This window comes from Pelophylax lessonae (genome assembly GCF_965119305.1).
Source record: "Pelophylax lessonae genome assembly, chromosome: 10".
In the NCBI taxonomy this organism is placed as follows: domain Eukaryota; kingdom Metazoa; phylum Chordata; class Amphibia; order Anura; family Ranidae; genus Pelophylax; species Pelophylax lessonae.
In genome coordinates this window covers 217,641,406-217,659,399 of record NC_138777.1, presented here as the reverse complement: position 1 = coordinate 217,659,399, position 17,994 = coordinate 217,641,406, and the positions used below count along the sequence as shown (strand labels likewise).

The window sequence follows — 17,994 nt, the reverse complement described above, 5'->3', positions numbered from 1 at the left end:
GTCTCCATTTAAGGTGAAGCAAAAAAAATGCATTGAAAACCATCAAAAACGTGCATGAAGAAAGAAAGAAAGAAAGAAAGAAAAAGAAAGAAAGAAAAAGAAAGAAAGAAAAAGAAAGAAAGAAAAAGAAAGAAAGAAAAAGAAAGAAAGAAAAAGAAAGAAAGAAAAAGAAAAAGAAAGAAAAAGAAAGAAAGAAAAAGAAAGAAAAAGAAAGAAAGAAAGACTAAAACCCCCTCCTGTTGGTTTCTCTCTGTGCTCCTGTTCCAAATTTTCCCTAACTTCCTGTTTAGTAAAACAGTTGCCAGCCAGACAGGAAGTGAGGGTTAAGTGAGGTTAAGCTGTCCAACATAGGCAAACCAATCTCATAATCACAATGTAATTAAATAAGACCACTTTTACAAAAAATCCCAACACTAAAACTTTTGCTCCCTATTGATATGTTAAATAGAACATTGCAAGCATTTAGTTTAGTGGTGCACCAAAATTAAAATTCTGGACCGAAAAATTCAGGATGCACTTGAAATTTTTTTTTCAATATTTATATAATATATATATATATATATATATATATATATATATATATATATATATATATATATATATATATATATATATATATATATATATATATATATATATATATATATATATATATAAAATTGTATTATATGCGACTTTTTAATTAAGATCGTGAATTAAAATGAACTATGAAATTTTCAGTCATTATCGGCATATTTTCAGTCGATAACTTTTGGCGGCCATTAATCGGCACCTTTTTTCCCCATCAGCAAAATGCCAGAACCCTATTTTCGGTGGCCGATATATCTGTGCATCCCTAATTTAGTTCTATCTGTTCAATAAGTGTAAAAATGTTGCTTTTGATCCTGCCTTAAATCCAGTGAGCTCCCAAATAAAAAAAAAAAGAAGAAGAGGAGGAAAGGCTAAAACAATCTCCTTTTGGTTTCTCTCTGTGCTCCTGTTCCAAATTTTCCCTAACTTCCTGTTTAGTAAAACAGTTGCCAGCCAGACAGGAAGTGAGGGGAAAGTTTGAGCTGTCCAACATAGGCAAACCAATCTCATGATCACAATGTGATTAAAATAAAACCGCTTTTACAAAAAATCCCAACACTAAAACTTTTGTTTTTTTGCTCCCTATTGATATGTTAAATAGAACATTGCAAACATTTTGTTTAGTGGTGCACCAAAATTTAAATTCTGGACCGAAAAATTCAGGATGCACTTGGCCGAAACTGACTTTTTTTTTTTTTTTTTTTTTATAGAATTGTATTATATGCGCCTTTTTAATTAATGTCATTAATTAAAATGAATTATAAAATTTTCAGACATTATCGGCATATTTTCAGTCGATAATTTTTGACGGCCATTATCGGCACCTTTTTTCCCCATCAGCAAAATGCTGATATCCTATTTTCGGTGGCCGATATATCTGAGCATCCCTAATTTAGTTCTATCTGTTCTATAAGTGTAAAAATGTTGCTTTTGTTCCTGCCTTAAATCCAGTGAGCTCCCAAATAAAAAAAAAACGCCAAAACCCTATTTTTTGGTGGCCAATATATCTGTGCATCCCTAATTTAGTTCTATCTGTTCAATAGGCATAAAAATGTTGCTTTTGATCGTGCCTTAAATCCAGTGAGCTCCCAAAAAAATAAAAGAAGTAAAGGCTAAAACCCTCTCCTGTTGGTTTCTTTCTGTGCTCCTGTTCCAAATTTTCCCTAACTTCCAGTTTGGTAAAACAGTTGTCAGCCAGGAAGTGAGGACCAAGCTCTCCTAAAGAGTCCTGGAGAACAGCAGTTACCTTACACGTGTTCTACATAATCCTCACTCTACTAGAGAGAGTTTTGGCTGGACAAGCACTTTAAGAGAATGTTGGTCATCAAGCAGAAGGGACCCCAGTGACCAGTCTGACTTCCGAAATGTCCATTCTCTTCAGCTGGTGTAGTAATGGGTCGTATTCTCTTACGGGTCATACCACCATTTATAGGGAGGCCGACTCTCGCCCCCATGGCAGTACTAAAATGCAGAACCTTGGGTAGAGAACGTCTGGATGGCATGTAGTTATAGATACCTTTCTCCTCTTCCTGCTTCTTCGTTGTAGCCGTTTTCGGCCGCCCTCTGCCTCGGCGTACTGCTTCCGATTGGCTGTTGGATCTCGACCGCCGCCTGTTCTCCAGGTCTCTACTGACTGTATGGATGATCCGCTCTCTTTTTATCCTTTCTGTCCGCCTTCTTTTAGGATCCGATCGGTTTTCTAAACGAAACCAAGACAGGAAACTTTATAAAGTTTTCCAAACAGAACTGACTTGACTTCCATTAGATAACTTTTTATAGAATGGTGGACAAGTGCACAAAAAAAAAAAAAAAAAAAAAAAAAAAAAAAAAAAAAAAAAAAAAGAAGGATTATGTTAACCACTTGCCGAATGGCCCACACAGATTTACTGCGGCATGGCGGCTCGGCTGCGTATAATTACATAGATCTGTTATTATGTGCACGCGGTTTCGGCGGCGCACTGCTGGAGCCGCTCTCCCGCTGTGATTAGACACAGCGGGAGGCAGACCGCGGGAGGAGCGGGCTCGATCGCCGCCGGTCTCCCACGATCTTCGGCAATACTGACAGGAGAGCCATCTGGAATGTAAACAATGCAAGACAGCTCTCCTGTCAGAGAGTCAGGGAAAGATCGTGTGATTCAGCTAAGCTGAATCACCGATCTCTGTGCCTCTGTTAAATCCATCCCCCCACACAGTAAGAAAGCACATCTAGGGAACACATTTAACCCCTTGATCACCCCTAGTGTTAACGCATTCCCTGCCAGTGTCATTTATACAGTAACAGTGCATATTATTTAGCAATAATTATTTAATAAAAGTGTCACTTATGGTGCTTTTATACTGCATGGTACGGCTTGGTTTGTCTCTTTTCCACTGCATGGTACGTGTTAGAACGGTTGAGTACAGCGGCGCTTTTCCACTACATGGTACGGCTCGCTTAAACAGTACCACCTCGGTCGGGGTTCCAATCGGGCCGTAATGATACCATATCCCACAATCCTTTGCATGCAGCCTTGATTGTTTGTCACTACTAGCCACTGATTGGTCAGAGTATCGTTGTAATCCCACCCACTTTCTACTTTAGTGGAAAAGCAAACCGAGTAGAGCCTATACAGTGCTGAAAGGTGCCGACTCGTACCACACAGTGGAAAAGCAAACCGAGTCAAACTGGGCCAAGCAATGCCGAGGAGAGCCGAGCCGGTACTTGCAGTGGAAAAGTGCCATTGGTGTCAGATTTGTTCACTGCAATGTCGCATTCCCGATAGAAATTGCTGATCATCGCCATTACGAATAAAAAAATAAATAAAAAGTCCATAAATCTATCCCATAGTTTGTAAACGCTATAACTTTTGCGCAAACCAATTATTTTTTGGCATTTTTTTTACCAAAAATATGTAGCAGAATACAAATTGGCCTAAACTGATAAAAAAAAAAAAATAGATTTTTTTAATTTTTTTTATTGGAAATGTTTTATAGCAGAAAGTAGAAAATATTGGTGTTTTTTCCAAATTGATGCATTTTTTTGTTTATAGCGCAAAAACGAAAAACCGCAGAGGTGATCAAATACCACCAAAACAAAGCTCTATTTGTGGTGGAAAAAAAGGACGTACATTTTATTTGGGTACAGCGTCGCATGACCGCGCAATTATCAGTTAAAATAATGCAGTGCCGTATCGCAAAAAATGGCCTGGTCATAATGGAAGGTGGGGGTGGGTAAACCTTCCAGGGCTTAAGTGATTAATGATTGATGCATCTCCTTGCTCAGGTGGGACAATTAGGACACTAATATAATAAAATACATTAGGATGAGACGGATACCTGACGTGGGGTGTACCCGCTCTGTCTGTCTGGCGTGTAGAAGTTTTCTGCTTATAAATATGTAACCACAGGGACAGGACTTGCAGGCCACCGGAACCTGAAAGACAAACAGAGATTTCATAAGACAGATCCCTAACATTCCTATTGTTATATAAAAACGAAAAAAAGCTTTTTATAAATTAGTGGAACTCCAACTCTAAAGAACCCAACAATTAACCCAACTGAACTTTTTCTTTTCATTCCAGAAGCATCAAAACAAATAGCGTCTTCTAGTTTGTTTTCAGCCACAGCCTGATTAGAAAAGCCTGTCCTCTGCCAACGGGCTGCAGAGTGGGACTCTTGCTCTGTGTGGAAGCAGTGGTCTCTCTGCAGAGATCAGACACACACTCTCAGGTAATAAATTTTAAAGTGCAATCTTATAAAATGCTGTATAAAAATATTGTGTAAAAATCAATAAGAATAGATTATATAAATGCCTTGTATCTTAAATTATTAGTGATAAAGTGCATAAGTGCTAGTGCAAAGAAAGGAGAGACACAAGGCTGAAATAAATTAGTGAATTTTATTTATAAAAAGACCACTCCTAGTAGACGTCTTGTGACGAAACCGGTAGGGCGGAGTCAGCGACGTCTAACGTCATTTCCGGCACCCGGAGCCAGAGCCGTGGAACGCGGAAGCTTCCCGGCCACACAACACTGATCGCGGACAGCCTCGAATCTCCCTGTGAGTCTCTACACTTTTTTTTTTATCATGTTGTTTGGATATGATACCTAGGGGTCTCCTTTCTTCTTTCTGAGGAACACGCAGACCCACCAGGAAGTCAGAGGGGACAGCGGAACCCATACACGGTACCCTCCTGCAACTGATATCAGGTCATATAGCAGGGTGCGACACCTAGCGGTCACGCAGGTTGTTGCAACCCGAATTCATCACATTAATTTATTTATCCTATTCATCTTACACCTATTAATTTCAGTTATACGTTTTTTTCTTTTGCTCACAGCAGCATTTATTTCTTTTCTCTTCACTAAACACCATCACCTCTGGTTCATAGTGAGGATAGATATATGCTTCACCTGGTCTTTTTATAAATAAAATTCACTAATTTATTTCAGCCTTGTGTCTCTCCTTTCTTTGCACTAGCACTTATGCACTTTATCACTAATAAATTTAAGATACAAGGCATTTATATAATCTATTCTTATTGATTTTTACACAATATTTTTATACAGCATTTTATAAGATTGCACTTTAAAATTTATTTATTCATTTATTCACGGCACACATTAAGTGGTATCACCATTCACGCTAAGCAAATATAATATTGCTATCTCTTGAAAAACGGTAGCGCCGTTCACAACCCCACTTGCACTATTTTATTTCCAACCCAACTTGTTGGGTTTGGTTGTTGGCAGCTTACACCGTCTGTTTCTGCATTCACCTTATTAATCCATAGCGCTGGTCACCTTTGTTTTAATTACACACTCTGAGGAGCCAAACTTATAACCCTGAAATTCACAAAGCTCATGATTATTGCTGATTGGAGAGCTCTAGCTCTGACTCAGCAGGGGGCGTGTCAGGCTGATACCAGATCACATTAACCGGTTCCCAACCAGCTGCCACCTTTTTACTGCGGCAATGTGCCTCTCCTTCACGAATCGACATAGGGCTACATTGGTCGCGAGCAGGCAGCTAGGGGGCGAGCGTGCGCCGCTGGCAGCGCGCTCCCACCCCCACTCGGCAGCGGGGAAGCCGTTGCACGGGGCAGGAGGCTCTGATTTCTGCCTGACACCCGAGATCGCTCCCCGCTGAGAGAGAAGGACGGTCGGCTGTTGTAAACACATCTGACCGTTCTTCTACCTGGAATGATCACAGAGCACCTGTGATCCTTCTATATAGGATCACAGGTCTCTATGGTCACTTCAGAAGCCATGCCCCCCCACAATTAGAATCACTCCCCTAAGTACACATTTAACCCCTTGATCACCCACAATGTTAACCCCTTCCCTGCCAGTGTCATTATTACAGTAACAGTGCATATTTGCAGGAAAATAAAATTCAGAACATCCCTGCTGACAGGACAAAGCTCTGCATTGTTTACATAGGCAGAGCTCCATCCTGTGTCTCTCCATGCTGATCAGTGGATCCCAGCGCTCATCCGTTGGCCGGCACCCGCTGATCAGCTTCTGCTGTGACTAATTACAGCAGAAGAGGAGTGACCCCTATGTGTAAGTGGAAAATTAATATATTATATATACATACACACACATATTATATATATATATATATATATATATATATATATATATATATATATATATATATATATACATATACATATATATATACATATATATATATATATATATATACACATATATACAGTGGGTACGGAAAGTATTCAGACCCCCTTAAATTTTTCACTCTTTGTTATATTGCAGCCATTTGCTAAAATCATTTAAGTTCATTCTTCTTCCTCATGAATGTACACATAGCACCCCATACTGACAGAAAAACACAGAATTGTTGACATTGTTGCAGATTTATTAAAAAAGAAAAACTGAAATATCACATGGTCCTAAGTATTCAGACCCTTTGCTGTGACACTCATATATTTAACTCAGGTGCTTTCCATTTCTTCTGATCATCCTTGAGATGGTTCTACACCTTCATTTGAGTCCAGCTGTGTTTGATTATACTGATTGGCCTTGATTAGGAAAGCCACACACCTGTCTATATAAGACCTTCCAGATCACAATGCATGTCAGAGCAAATGAGAATCATGAGGTCAAAGGAACTGCCTGAAGAGCTCAGAGACAGAATTGTGGCAAGGCACAGATCTGGCCAAGGTTACAAAAAGATTTCTGCTGCACTTAAGGTTCCTAAGAGCACATTGGCCTCCATAATCCTCAAATGGAAGACGTTTGGGACGACCAGAAACCTTCCTAGAGCTGGCCGTCCGGCCAAACTGAGCTATCGGGGGAGAAGAGCCTTGGTGAGAGAGGTAAAGAAGAACCCAAAGATCACTGTGGCTGAGCTCCAGAGATGCAGTCAGGAGGTGGGAGAAAGTTGTAGAAAGTCAACCATCACTGCAGCCCTCCACCAGTCGGGGCTTTATGGCAGAGTGGCCCGACGGAAGCCTCTCCTCAGTGTAAGACACATGAAAGCCCGCATGGAGTTTGCTAAAAAACACCTGAAGGACTCCAAGATGGTGAGAAATAAGATTCTCTGGTCTGATGAGACCAAAATAGAACTTTTTGGCCTTAATTCTAAGCGGTATGTGTGGAGAAAACCAGGCACTGCTCATCACCTGTCCAATACAGTCCCAACAGTGAAGCATGGTGGTGGCAGCATCATGCTGTGGGGGTGTTTTTCAGCTGCAGGGACAGGACGACTGGTTGCAATCGAGGGAAAGATGAATGCGGCCAAGTACAGGGATATCCTGGACAAAAACCTTCTCCAGAGTGCTCTGGACCTCAGACTGGGCCGAAGGTTTACCTTCCAACAAGACAATGACCCTAAGCACACAGCTAAAATAACGAAGGAGTGGCTTCACAACAACTCCGTGACTGTTCTTGAATGGCCCAGCCAGAGCCCTGACTTAAACCCAATTGAGCATCTCTGGAGAGACCTAAAAATGGCTGTCCACCAACGTTTACCATCCAACCTGACAGAACTGGAGAGGATCTGCAAGGAGGAATGGCAGAGGATCCCCAAATCCAGGTGTGAAAGACTTGTTGCATCTTTCCCAAAAAGACTCCTGGCTGTATTAGATCAAAAGGGGGCTTCTACTAAATACTGAGCAAAGGGTCTGAATACTTAGGACCATGTGATATTTCAGTTTTTCTTTTTTAATAAATCTGCAACAATGTCAACAATTCTGTGTTTTTCTGTCAGTATGGGGTGCTATGTGTACATTCATGAGGAAGAAGAATGAGCTTAAATGATTTTAGCAAATGGCTGCAATATAACAAAGAGTGAAAAATTTAAGGGGATCTGAATACTTTCCGTACCCACTGTATATACAGCATATATATATATATATATATATATATATATATATATATATATATATATATATACACACACACACACACACACACACACACACACACACACACATACATAGATAGATATATACATACACACAGTTGTACTCGTAAGTTTACATACCCTGGCAGATTTTATGATTTCTTGGCCATTTTTCCGAGAATATGAATGAGAACATAAAAACTTGTCTTTAACCACTTACCGCATACTAACGTAGGTCTACGTCAGTAAACTTTGCGGTAGTGTACCGGGATGATGCCTCTAGCTAGAGGCACCATCCCGGTACCGTGGTTTAGAGCCGACGGTTGGCTTTCCGTCGGTACCGACCGATGCGGCTCGGGAGCCGCTCGATCGGTACCCGGGGGGGCGGGAGGGGACGTCCCCCCCCCTCCCGCCGCCTTCCGTGGCTTTGCCCGGGGCTCCCGTTCCACCGGGAGCCCCGAGCACCCAGCCGGCACGTCCGCCGGCTGGATGGAGTCCCGATGAATGCCGGAAACGGCATCGATCGGGTCTCCGATGACGTAACCCGGAGGCGGCGTCCATGACGTCACTTCCGGGTTACTGTGCTGCAAAAGGCGGCAAATTTGAAAAACGGCTGTATGCAAAAATGCCGTTTTCGGCGTTTTGCATACAGGGAAGTGTAGTGGAGGGGTCTAGGGTCTTTTAGACCCTCGATCCCTCCATAAAGTGTACCTGTCACTACATATTGGTGTCACAAGGGATGTTTACATTGCTTGTGACAGCAATAAAAGTGATCAGATTTTTTTTTTTTTTTTAAAACTTTAATAAAGTTAAAAAAATAAATAAAATAAATGGGAAAATAAAAAAAAAAAAAAAATTTAGCCGCCCCCGTCACCGTTAGCTCGCGCACAAAAAAAAAACGTATACGGAAGTCGAGCCGCAAATGAAATCGCTGTTCAAACCACACATGTGAGGTATCGCCGCGATCGCCAGAGCGTGAGCAATAATTTAAAAAAAAGAGCTACACTCTAACTCTAAACTGGTAACCGTTACATAAATTTAAAGCGTCGCAGATTGAGATCTCTTTTGACCGTAGTTTGTCGCGATCCCACGGGGGGGCGCAATTTTAAACCGTAACATGTTGGGTATCTATTTACTCGGCGTGACATGTTCTTTCACAATATACAAAAAAAATGGGCTAACTTTACTGTTTAGTATTTTTTAAAATTAGTGAAATGTGATTTTTCAAAAATTTTCCAAAAAAATGGCGCTTTAAAGACCGCTGCGCAAATACCGCGTGATAAAAAATATTACAATGACCGACATTTTATTCTCCAGAGTCTTTGCTAAAAAAATATATATAATGTTTGGGGGTTCTAAGTAGTTTTCTAGGAAAAAATACTGATTTAAACTTGTAAACAAAAAGTGTCCGAAATAGGGCTGGGGCTTAAGTGGTTAACTCAGGTTTGTTTTTGGGTTTAATGCGACTTTAATTGCATATTAACTATTACAGAGCTGAATTAAATTGGTGTCTTATATCTGCCTGGATCACAGCTTTAAATAAACCAGGTCCAAATTCTCAACAAAGTCCATGTATACTACAACCAGACACTAGATGGCAGACTTGTCAAACCAGTACTAGACACCCAGGAGAAAGAAAAAAACAAAAATATGGAGAAAAGTAACATTTGATCTGTACAAAAAATGAATACATTTCATCACAAGGGTGAACTTAGTCACCTGACAACCATAAATGTAGAAGTGTGTGGTCGGCTTATTCCATAGAACTGCATCGAAAGTTTTGTTTGTTGGATTGTATGAAGCGGCTTAATTCCCCTAATCTCTTGCTGACTGTGTGATGCCTATATGCAGTGGGAAGTAAGGTGGGCCTTAATGCCCAGCTGACGCACATATGCGTCCATGGACCTCATTGCATCTGAGTATATATATATATATATATATATATATATATATATATATATATATACACACACACACATATACACACACACACATATACATACATACATAAATATTTTTTTTTTTTCTTGTAAAATGCCATACAATATAAAACATAAGAGAATATATAAACACACTGTCTGTATTTTTAATATCTAAAATAGAATACACATGTGACACAAGGGGGCGGGGTCTCCCGATGACGTCATCTGGCGGCCATGCCCCTAATGGCTATATAATAAGCTGCAGAGACCAGAGCCCGGCATAATCGCCGGAGACGTCGTCGTCGGAGGACCGGAGGAAGAAGAAGACCGGAGAGGAGAAGACAAGAAGAGAGGAAAGCAGAAGGGCGGACAGCAAAAGAGCAGAAGACCCCGGAGAAGAGCGGACAGCAGAAGACCCCCGGAGAGGAGAAGACAAGAAGAGAGGACAGCAAAAGAGCAGAAGACCCCGGAGAGGAGCGGACAGCAGAAGACCCCCGGAGAGGAGACAAGAAGAGCCGGATGAAGATTTTTAATAAACTTTCCAAAACGTCTCCTGTCGTTATTTCCATACACTGCCTTTTATGTGGTGAACGAGTAGGGGTACAGTGTACCCCATACCCATTCACATAGGGAGGGGGTCCGGGATTTGGGGGGCCCCCTTGTTAAAGGGGGCTTCCAGATTCCGATGAGCCCCCTGCCCGCAGACCCCCACAACCACCGGCCAGGGTTGTGGGGATGAGGCCCTTGTCCTCATCAACATGGGGGCAAGGTGCTTTGAGGTGGGGGGTGCAGAGCCCCCCTGCCCCAAAGCACCCACACCCCCCCATGTTGAGGGCGTGTGGCCTGGTATGATCCAGGGGGGGTGGGGCCGATCGCTCGTCCCCTCCCCTTTCCTGGTATGCCGGGCTGCATGCTTGGATAAGGGTCTGGTATGGATTTTGGGGGGGACCCCATGCCGTTTTTTCGGCGTGGGGCTACCCTCAAATTCCATACCAGACCCGAAGGGCCTGGTTTGGAACCTGGGGGGGAACCCCACGCTAGTTTTTTTCCCCATTTTGGCGTGGAGTTCCCCCTTAAGATTCTCACAGCGCATGTCGCGCCGCAAGTCGGATCACCCTGATCCGACCTGCGGTGCGACTTCCATTCAAATCAATAGGCTCCCATAGGGAACCATTGATTTTGAACCATTGATTTTGAATGGAAGAAAAAAAAAAAAACGTATAACGTGGCTTAACGCACGTTGAGCAACGTTATTTAGCCTTTAGCAGCGTCAGACGTTTTTACAGCTTGACGCCGCAGCTCCAGAACGCACAGTTCCTGGGTTTTTTTTGGAGCTGTAAAACGCCTATGCCACTTGGAGCTCCTAAAAGCTTTATGTGTGCATGAGGCCATAGAATAACATGGATAGGCGTTCTGCAGCTGCAAAAAAAAACGTCCGACGCTGCTAACAGCAGCTCCAAAAACGTCCTGTGTGCATGAGGCCTTAAAGTTACAGAAGAGGTCTAGTGCTAGAATTATTTCTCTTGCTCTAACAATCGCGGGGATACCTCTCATGTGTGGTTTGAACACCGTTTACATTTGCGGGAGCGACTTATGTATGCATTCACTTCTGCGCACAAGTACGGAGGGATGGGCGCCTTAAACTTTTGTTTTTTTCTCTTATTTATTTTATTGTATATTTTTATTATTTTTACACTGTAGCTTTACTTTTTTTTTTTATTGCTGTCACAAGCAATGTAAACATCCCCTGTGACAGTAATAGGCAGTGAAAGGTACTCCGACCGATCAGATCCGCCTGTCTGTTTTTCAGGCGGACCTGATCAGGCCACCCATTCTCCTCTATAGGGAGGCCAGATGTCAGCAGACATGTGTCCACTGACACCCGTCTGCCATCCGATAAGATCTACTGAAAACAGAGGGATGGCGATATGTTCGCCATTCATCCAGTGGGTCGGATCGGACTGGATGAAAATGGACAGGCGGTCCGTTTTCATTCGATCTTCCTATAGAGAGCGGGACTCTGACAGGTCCATCTCTGCACAGTGAGCAGAGACGGATCTGTCAAACGGCCTGCTCTGCGGGGATCAATGGAGCGATCCCCACTGAGCTAGCGGAGTCCACCGAGTGGATCCGCCACATGTTAAAAGGGACCCAAGACCCCAATATTCAAAGCAAACTCCCCCATCCATCCATGTCTCCAGGCTTTATTTTGTTAGGAAATCACTACTTTGAAAAAAAAAAATCCGCCTAGAATTTCTAGCCATAGCCATCCTGGGTAAGGGCAGATGACCCATGTAGTATTTACTTCCTGGAATTCATCTGCCCTTAGCTCAGGCATGCAAGTAGGAGGGTGTGCTTAGCTGAGAAAACTCCTCACATTATGAAGACCCCCGGGATGTACGACATCATTTTGGCATAGGCCTGAAACACGGAAGTGTTTTACAACAGAAATATTGTAAAAAAAAAAAAAAAAAAAAAAAAAAGGTTAAAAACAAGCAAATAGAATATACCTTCCCATCTATTTACGAATGCTAGCAGCATAAGGATTACAAACAGATATAGTGATTGCAAAGTCTCTTTTTTATAACAAAAAAATTAATAAATATATATATATATATATATATATATATATATATATATATATATACACACACACACACACACAAACTATATATATATATATATATATATATATATATATATATATATATATATATATATATATATATATATAGTGTGTGTGTGTGTGTGTATATATGTATATATATATTATATACACACACACATATATATATATATATATACACACACACACACATACATACATATAAATGTATTCTGCTACATTTCTTTGGTAAAAATATATATTAAAATAATAAAATAACAAACATGTTATACTTAACTGCTCTGTGCTGTGGATTTGCACAGAGTAGCCCTGATCCTCCTTCTTGGGTCCCTTTTCAGTGCTCCTGGCCCCTCCCTCCTGCCGAGTGCCCCCACAGCAAGCAGCTTGCTATAGGAGCACCCGAGCGGAGTCACAGCTCCCTGTGTCCATTCAGACACGGGCCGGGGCCCGGCTCCATCCCCCTCTCTCCTTATTGGCTCACTGAATTTTATTGACAGCAGCAGTAGCCAATGGTGCCGCACTGCCGTCTCAGCCAATGAGGAGGGGAGTCCCAGGCAGCAGGAACACTCCTGCAACATCGCTGAAGCGAGATGGGGCTCAGGTAAGTATTAGGGGGGCTACTGCACACAGAAGGTTTATTTATCCTAATACATAGAATGCATCTTCTGCCTTTACAACTCCTTTATTGTTGAGTGAAGTTCCGCTGTAAATGGGTTAAAGTGTAGTTCCATTTTTGCAGTCAAATTTGAGAAAACCCCAACATGTGCGTGGTTTTGTGTTCCCATTCACACATCTAAACAAGAATTTAACCGCCTATGGACCGCCCGCGTACATATACTGCGGCAGGGCGGCCCTTAAAGTGATTGTAAAGTCACATTTTTTTTTCTCTTTAACCACTTTAAGACCGGAAGGATCCTGACCAGGCCATATTTTGCGATTTGGCACTGCGTTACTTTAAAGGACAATTGCGCAGTTGTGCAACGCTGTACCCAAACTAAATTTACGTCCTTTTTTTCTCACAAACAGAGCTTTCTTACAGTGGTATTTGATTACCTGTGTGATTTTTTTTTTTTGCGCTATAAACAAAAAAAAGAGCGACAATTTTGAAAAAAAAAAAAAAAACATTTTTCACATTCTGCTGTAGGACATTCCCCAAAAAAAAAAAATTAAAAATCTAAATTTTTTAACATTTTAGGCCAATTTGTTTTCTGCTACATATTTTTGGCAAAAAAAAAAAAATCACAATAAGCGTATTTTGATTGGTTTGTGCAAAAGTTATTGCGTGTAAGTACGGGAAAGATTTATGTCATTTTTATTGTGGTTTTTTTTTTTTTTTTTACTAGTAATGGCGGCGATCTGCGTTTTTTTGCAGGACTGCGACATTGCGGCGGACAGATTGGACCCCTAACTGACATTTTTGACACTTTTAGGGGTACCAGTGACATTACTACAGTAATCAGTGCTAAAAATATGCACTGTTTCTGTAATAATGACACTGGCAGGGAAGGAGTTAACCCTGTGGGTGATCAAGGGGTTAAATGTGAGCCTAGGGGAGTGATTCTAACTGTGCGCGGGCGTGGCTTCTGAAATGACCATAGAGACGTGATCCTTTATAGAAGGATCACAGGAGCTCTGTGATCATTCCAGGGAGAACAACGGTCGGCTGTGTTTCGTTCTTCTCTCTCAGCGGGGAGCGATCGCGGGTGTCAGGTGGCAATCGGAGCCGCCGGCCCCGTGCATCGGCTTCCCAGCTGACAAATGGGGGAGGGAGCGCGCCGGCGGCGCGAGCTCGCCCCCTAGACTCCCGAGAGCGAGCGCCGTACATGTACGGTGATTCGCCCAGGAGCGACTGCATGCCGCAGTACATCTGCAGCAGGCGGTCGTAAAGTGGTTAAAAATAACAAACATGTTATACTTACTTCCTCTGTGCAGTTGGTTTTGCACAGCCTGGAGATTTCGCAGCGATCTGGGTGGGAGGAAATCTCCAATCCTGGGACCAGGGTTTAGGATTAGCCAGGACACTGATGGTGCAGGTGTGTCTGGGTCTTTTAGTAAAGACAGGACCAAGGTTCTGGGGTCCACCCCGGCACAAAGGAGGTCTGGCCCGGGAGTCAGGACGGCTCCACGTGGGAGTCAGTGCAGCACAAGGCGGCTATCTGTGTGCACCCGGTGAGCTAACAGTCTGTAGGAGACAGACAAGGGCCTGAAGTGTAAGGCCAGAGCAGCAGTGCTGCAAGTGAGGGCCTAAACGGCTGAATGACGTTTATGTTGAGGAGCAAAGGAATGCTGAAAACTCCTGCGAGGGAAACTCAAGTTTTGTGTACTGAACTTTCTTTTAATAAAAATGGGCAAACCTAGACCTTAGAGCCCTTTCACACGGGCTTTCCGATCTGGTCCCTGTCAGTTTTTCAGGCAGACCTGATCGGATGCTCCATGTATCTCTATGGAGCAGCGGTTGTCAGCGGTGACATCTCCTCTGACACCGGCTGCTATCCGATCCTGTCTGTGAAACCCTATTTTCCATCCATCTGGCCAATCGGATCGGATGAAAACAGACAGGCGGTCCATTTTCATCCGATCTCCCATAGAGGAGAGCGGGGATCTGACAGGTCTGTCTCTGCACAGTGAGCGGAGAGGGACCCGACATCCACCTGTTCAGTGGGGATCGGCGGATCGATCCCTGCTGAGCAAAAACGTAACCCGCCGGGTGGAAAGCCCGTGTGAAAGGATCCTTAAAAAGAAGAAACAGCGAGTGGGGGTGTCCTTAACCACTTTACGTCCAGCCGCCGCAGATGTACAGCGGCAGGCTGGCTCTCCCAGGCAAAGCCCCATACATGTACGGCACTCACCTGGAAGGAGCTAGGGGGCGAGCGTGAGCCGCCGCCGGCGGCATGCTCCCATCCCGGTTTGTCAGCTGGGGAGCCAGTGCATGTGACAGGCGGCTCCGATGGCCGCCGGCCACTCGCGATCTCCCCCCGCTGCCAGAGAAGGACGGACGGCCGATTTAAATACAGCCATCTGTCCTGCTCCCTGAGATGATCACAGAGACCATGCAATCCTGCTATATAGGATCGCATGTCTCTATGGTCATCTCACAAGCCCAACCCCCCACAGTTAAAATCACTCCCCTAGTCTTAACCCCTTGATCACCCATAGTATTAACCCCTTCCCTGCCAATGGCATTTTTACAGTAACAGTGCATATTTTTAGCACTGATTACAGTTGTAATGTCACTGGTACCCCCAAAAGTGTCAAAAAGGGGTCCGATCTGTCCGCTGCAATGTCGCAGTCCCGCAAGGAAAAAAAAAAAAAAAAAAAAAAAAAAAAAAATCGCAGATCGCTGCCATTACTAGTAAAAAAAAAAAAAAAACACAACAATAAAAATGACACAAATCTTTCCCATAGTTAGTAGACGCAATAACTTTGGCTCAAACCAATCAAAATACGCTTATTGCGATTTTTTTTACCAAAAATATGTAGCAATTTCGATTGGGTACAGCATCGCACGACTGCGCAATTGTCCATTAACCACTTGCCGACTGCCTAACGCCGATCTAAGTCGGCAGTCAGCCCCTCACAGGCAAAGCGACGTAGGTCACTCTGCGATCGTCGGGGCAGAGGGAGAAAGTCAGGCGGCTTGTGTAAACAAGCCGCCTGTCATTCTCCCCTGTGTATGAAGGATGATCATATGGTTCTACTATGTAGAACCGTTGATCACTGTTCATACATCTGAAGCCACAGCCAATCACAGTTAGAATCACGCCCCTAGGGACACACATAGCCCCTCCCTTTCAAAAAAAGCTAACCCCTTCACTGCCAGTGTATTTTTACAGTAACAGTGCATATGTATAATACTGATTACTGTGGAAATGTCACTGGTAACCCCAAAAGTGTCAAAAATGTCAGTCAAGGGTCCGATCTGTCCACTGCAATGTCGCAGTACCGCAAAAAAAAAAAATCGCAGATCGCCGCCATTACGCGTTAAAACAAAAAAACAACAAAAATCTTTCCCTTTGTTAGTAAACGCGATAACTTTTGCGCAAACCAATCAAAATACGCTTTTTGCGATTTTTTTTTACCAAACATGGGTAGCATAAAACAAATTGGCCGAAAATGTTAAAAAATTTTGATGTTTACATTTTTTTGGGGGGGAATTTCATATTAAAAAAATGTGAAAAATATTGTTATTTTTGCAAAATTTACGCTCTTTTTTTGTTTATAGCGCATGATCAAAAAAAAAAAAAATCGCACAGGTGATCAAATACCACCAAAAGAAAGCTCTGTTTGTGGGAAAAAAAGGACGCCAAATTTGTTTAGATACAGCGTCGCACGATTGTCCGTTAAATTCACGCAGTGCCGAATCGCAAAATACCCCCTGGTCAGGAAAGGGGTAAAATCTTCCAGGGCTTAAGTGGTTAAAGTAACGCAGTGCTGAATCGCAAAATAGGGCCTGGTCATTAAGCAGCAAAATCTTCTGGTCTTAAAGTGGCTAAAGCGATGGGAGTCCCCTACAAAACACATTTTTTTCCTCTATTTTTCAGGAAATATCACACTGGTTACACGTGTCACAAGAGACTTTCCTTATCCAGCTGCACACTCATTCTGTGAACCTTAACAGAGAAGTTTTATGACTTACCAGCAATGAGGAACGTTTTATGTTGTAAAACCTCATAAACCCAATACATACTCCAGACCTCCACCAGGAAATCACTCCGTGTATACTCCCAAAGAGCCGACACCATGTTCACCGAGGATTTCTGTTTTCTCCGGAGAGAGGCTTTTAACCTCCCCGGCGGTCTGATTATGTCAGGATTTCTGTGCTAAAAGCGGTACATTGTTTTGTTGTATGGAAATCTGTTGTTTTATATTTTAAAACTCATCTTCCCCTGCGATCCCCCGCCGTCCTCTCCCCCGCCGTCCTCCCACTCTGTGCTCAGCCCATGCCGGCACCTGTCTTCCAGTTCCCTTCCCTGTGAGCGTTGCGGTGCAGGGGGCTGAAACCGGCGGCAATTTCAAAAATGTAAAAACACCAAATGAGATGATAGAAAGCTGTGATCCTAACAGATTACACTGTATCCTCCCATTTCACCACAGGATTTCACCTGGTGACTTTTCCAGTGCCCTGCCTGTGCTTTTCCAGTTCTTTGTGCCTGGAAAATTGAGAACGACCATGGCGTCCAAAAAGCGTTCTTTTTGCTCAAAATCACTTTTAGATGAACTGGAAAACAGCGACGGCAAAACGGACTTACTTGAAGAACGGAGCGACAGCGATTCATGGTAAAATTCATCATCAGGTACGGAAAGTGACGACAGTGACGATTCTGATGTCTCTTTCTGGCACATCACTCCATTGGAAATTCTGAAGAATCATTTGATATAAATCCCAAATTCCACAAGCTATGTGCGAGAAAGAGACATCAGAATCGTCGCTGTCGTCACTTTCCGTACCTGGTGACGAATTTTCCCATGAATCGCTATCGCTCAGTTCTTCAAGTAACTCCGTTTTGCCGTCGCTGTCTTCCAGTTCGT

At 42.9% G+C, this 17,994-nt stretch overlaps 1 protein-coding gene across 2 annotated transcripts in view; it reads right to left on the bottom strand.

Moving 5' to 3' along the window:
• Window positions 1-17,994, bottom strand: part of LOC309565846 (UPF0547 protein C16orf87 homolog) — a 49,369-nt gene that overhangs the window by 12,715 nt on the left and 18,660 nt on the right. For both annotated transcript variants that reach the window (XM_082270852.1, XM_082270853.1), the window contains exons 2-3: window positions 3,886-3,982; window positions 2,087-2,269 (exon numbers count right to left, since the gene is read on the bottom strand). In XM_082270852.1, the coding sequence (XP_082126978.1) occupies window positions 2,087-2,269; window positions 3,886-3,982 (280 nt within the window). The remainder of the gene's footprint in view (window positions 1-2,086; window positions 2,270-3,885; window positions 3,983-17,994) is intronic.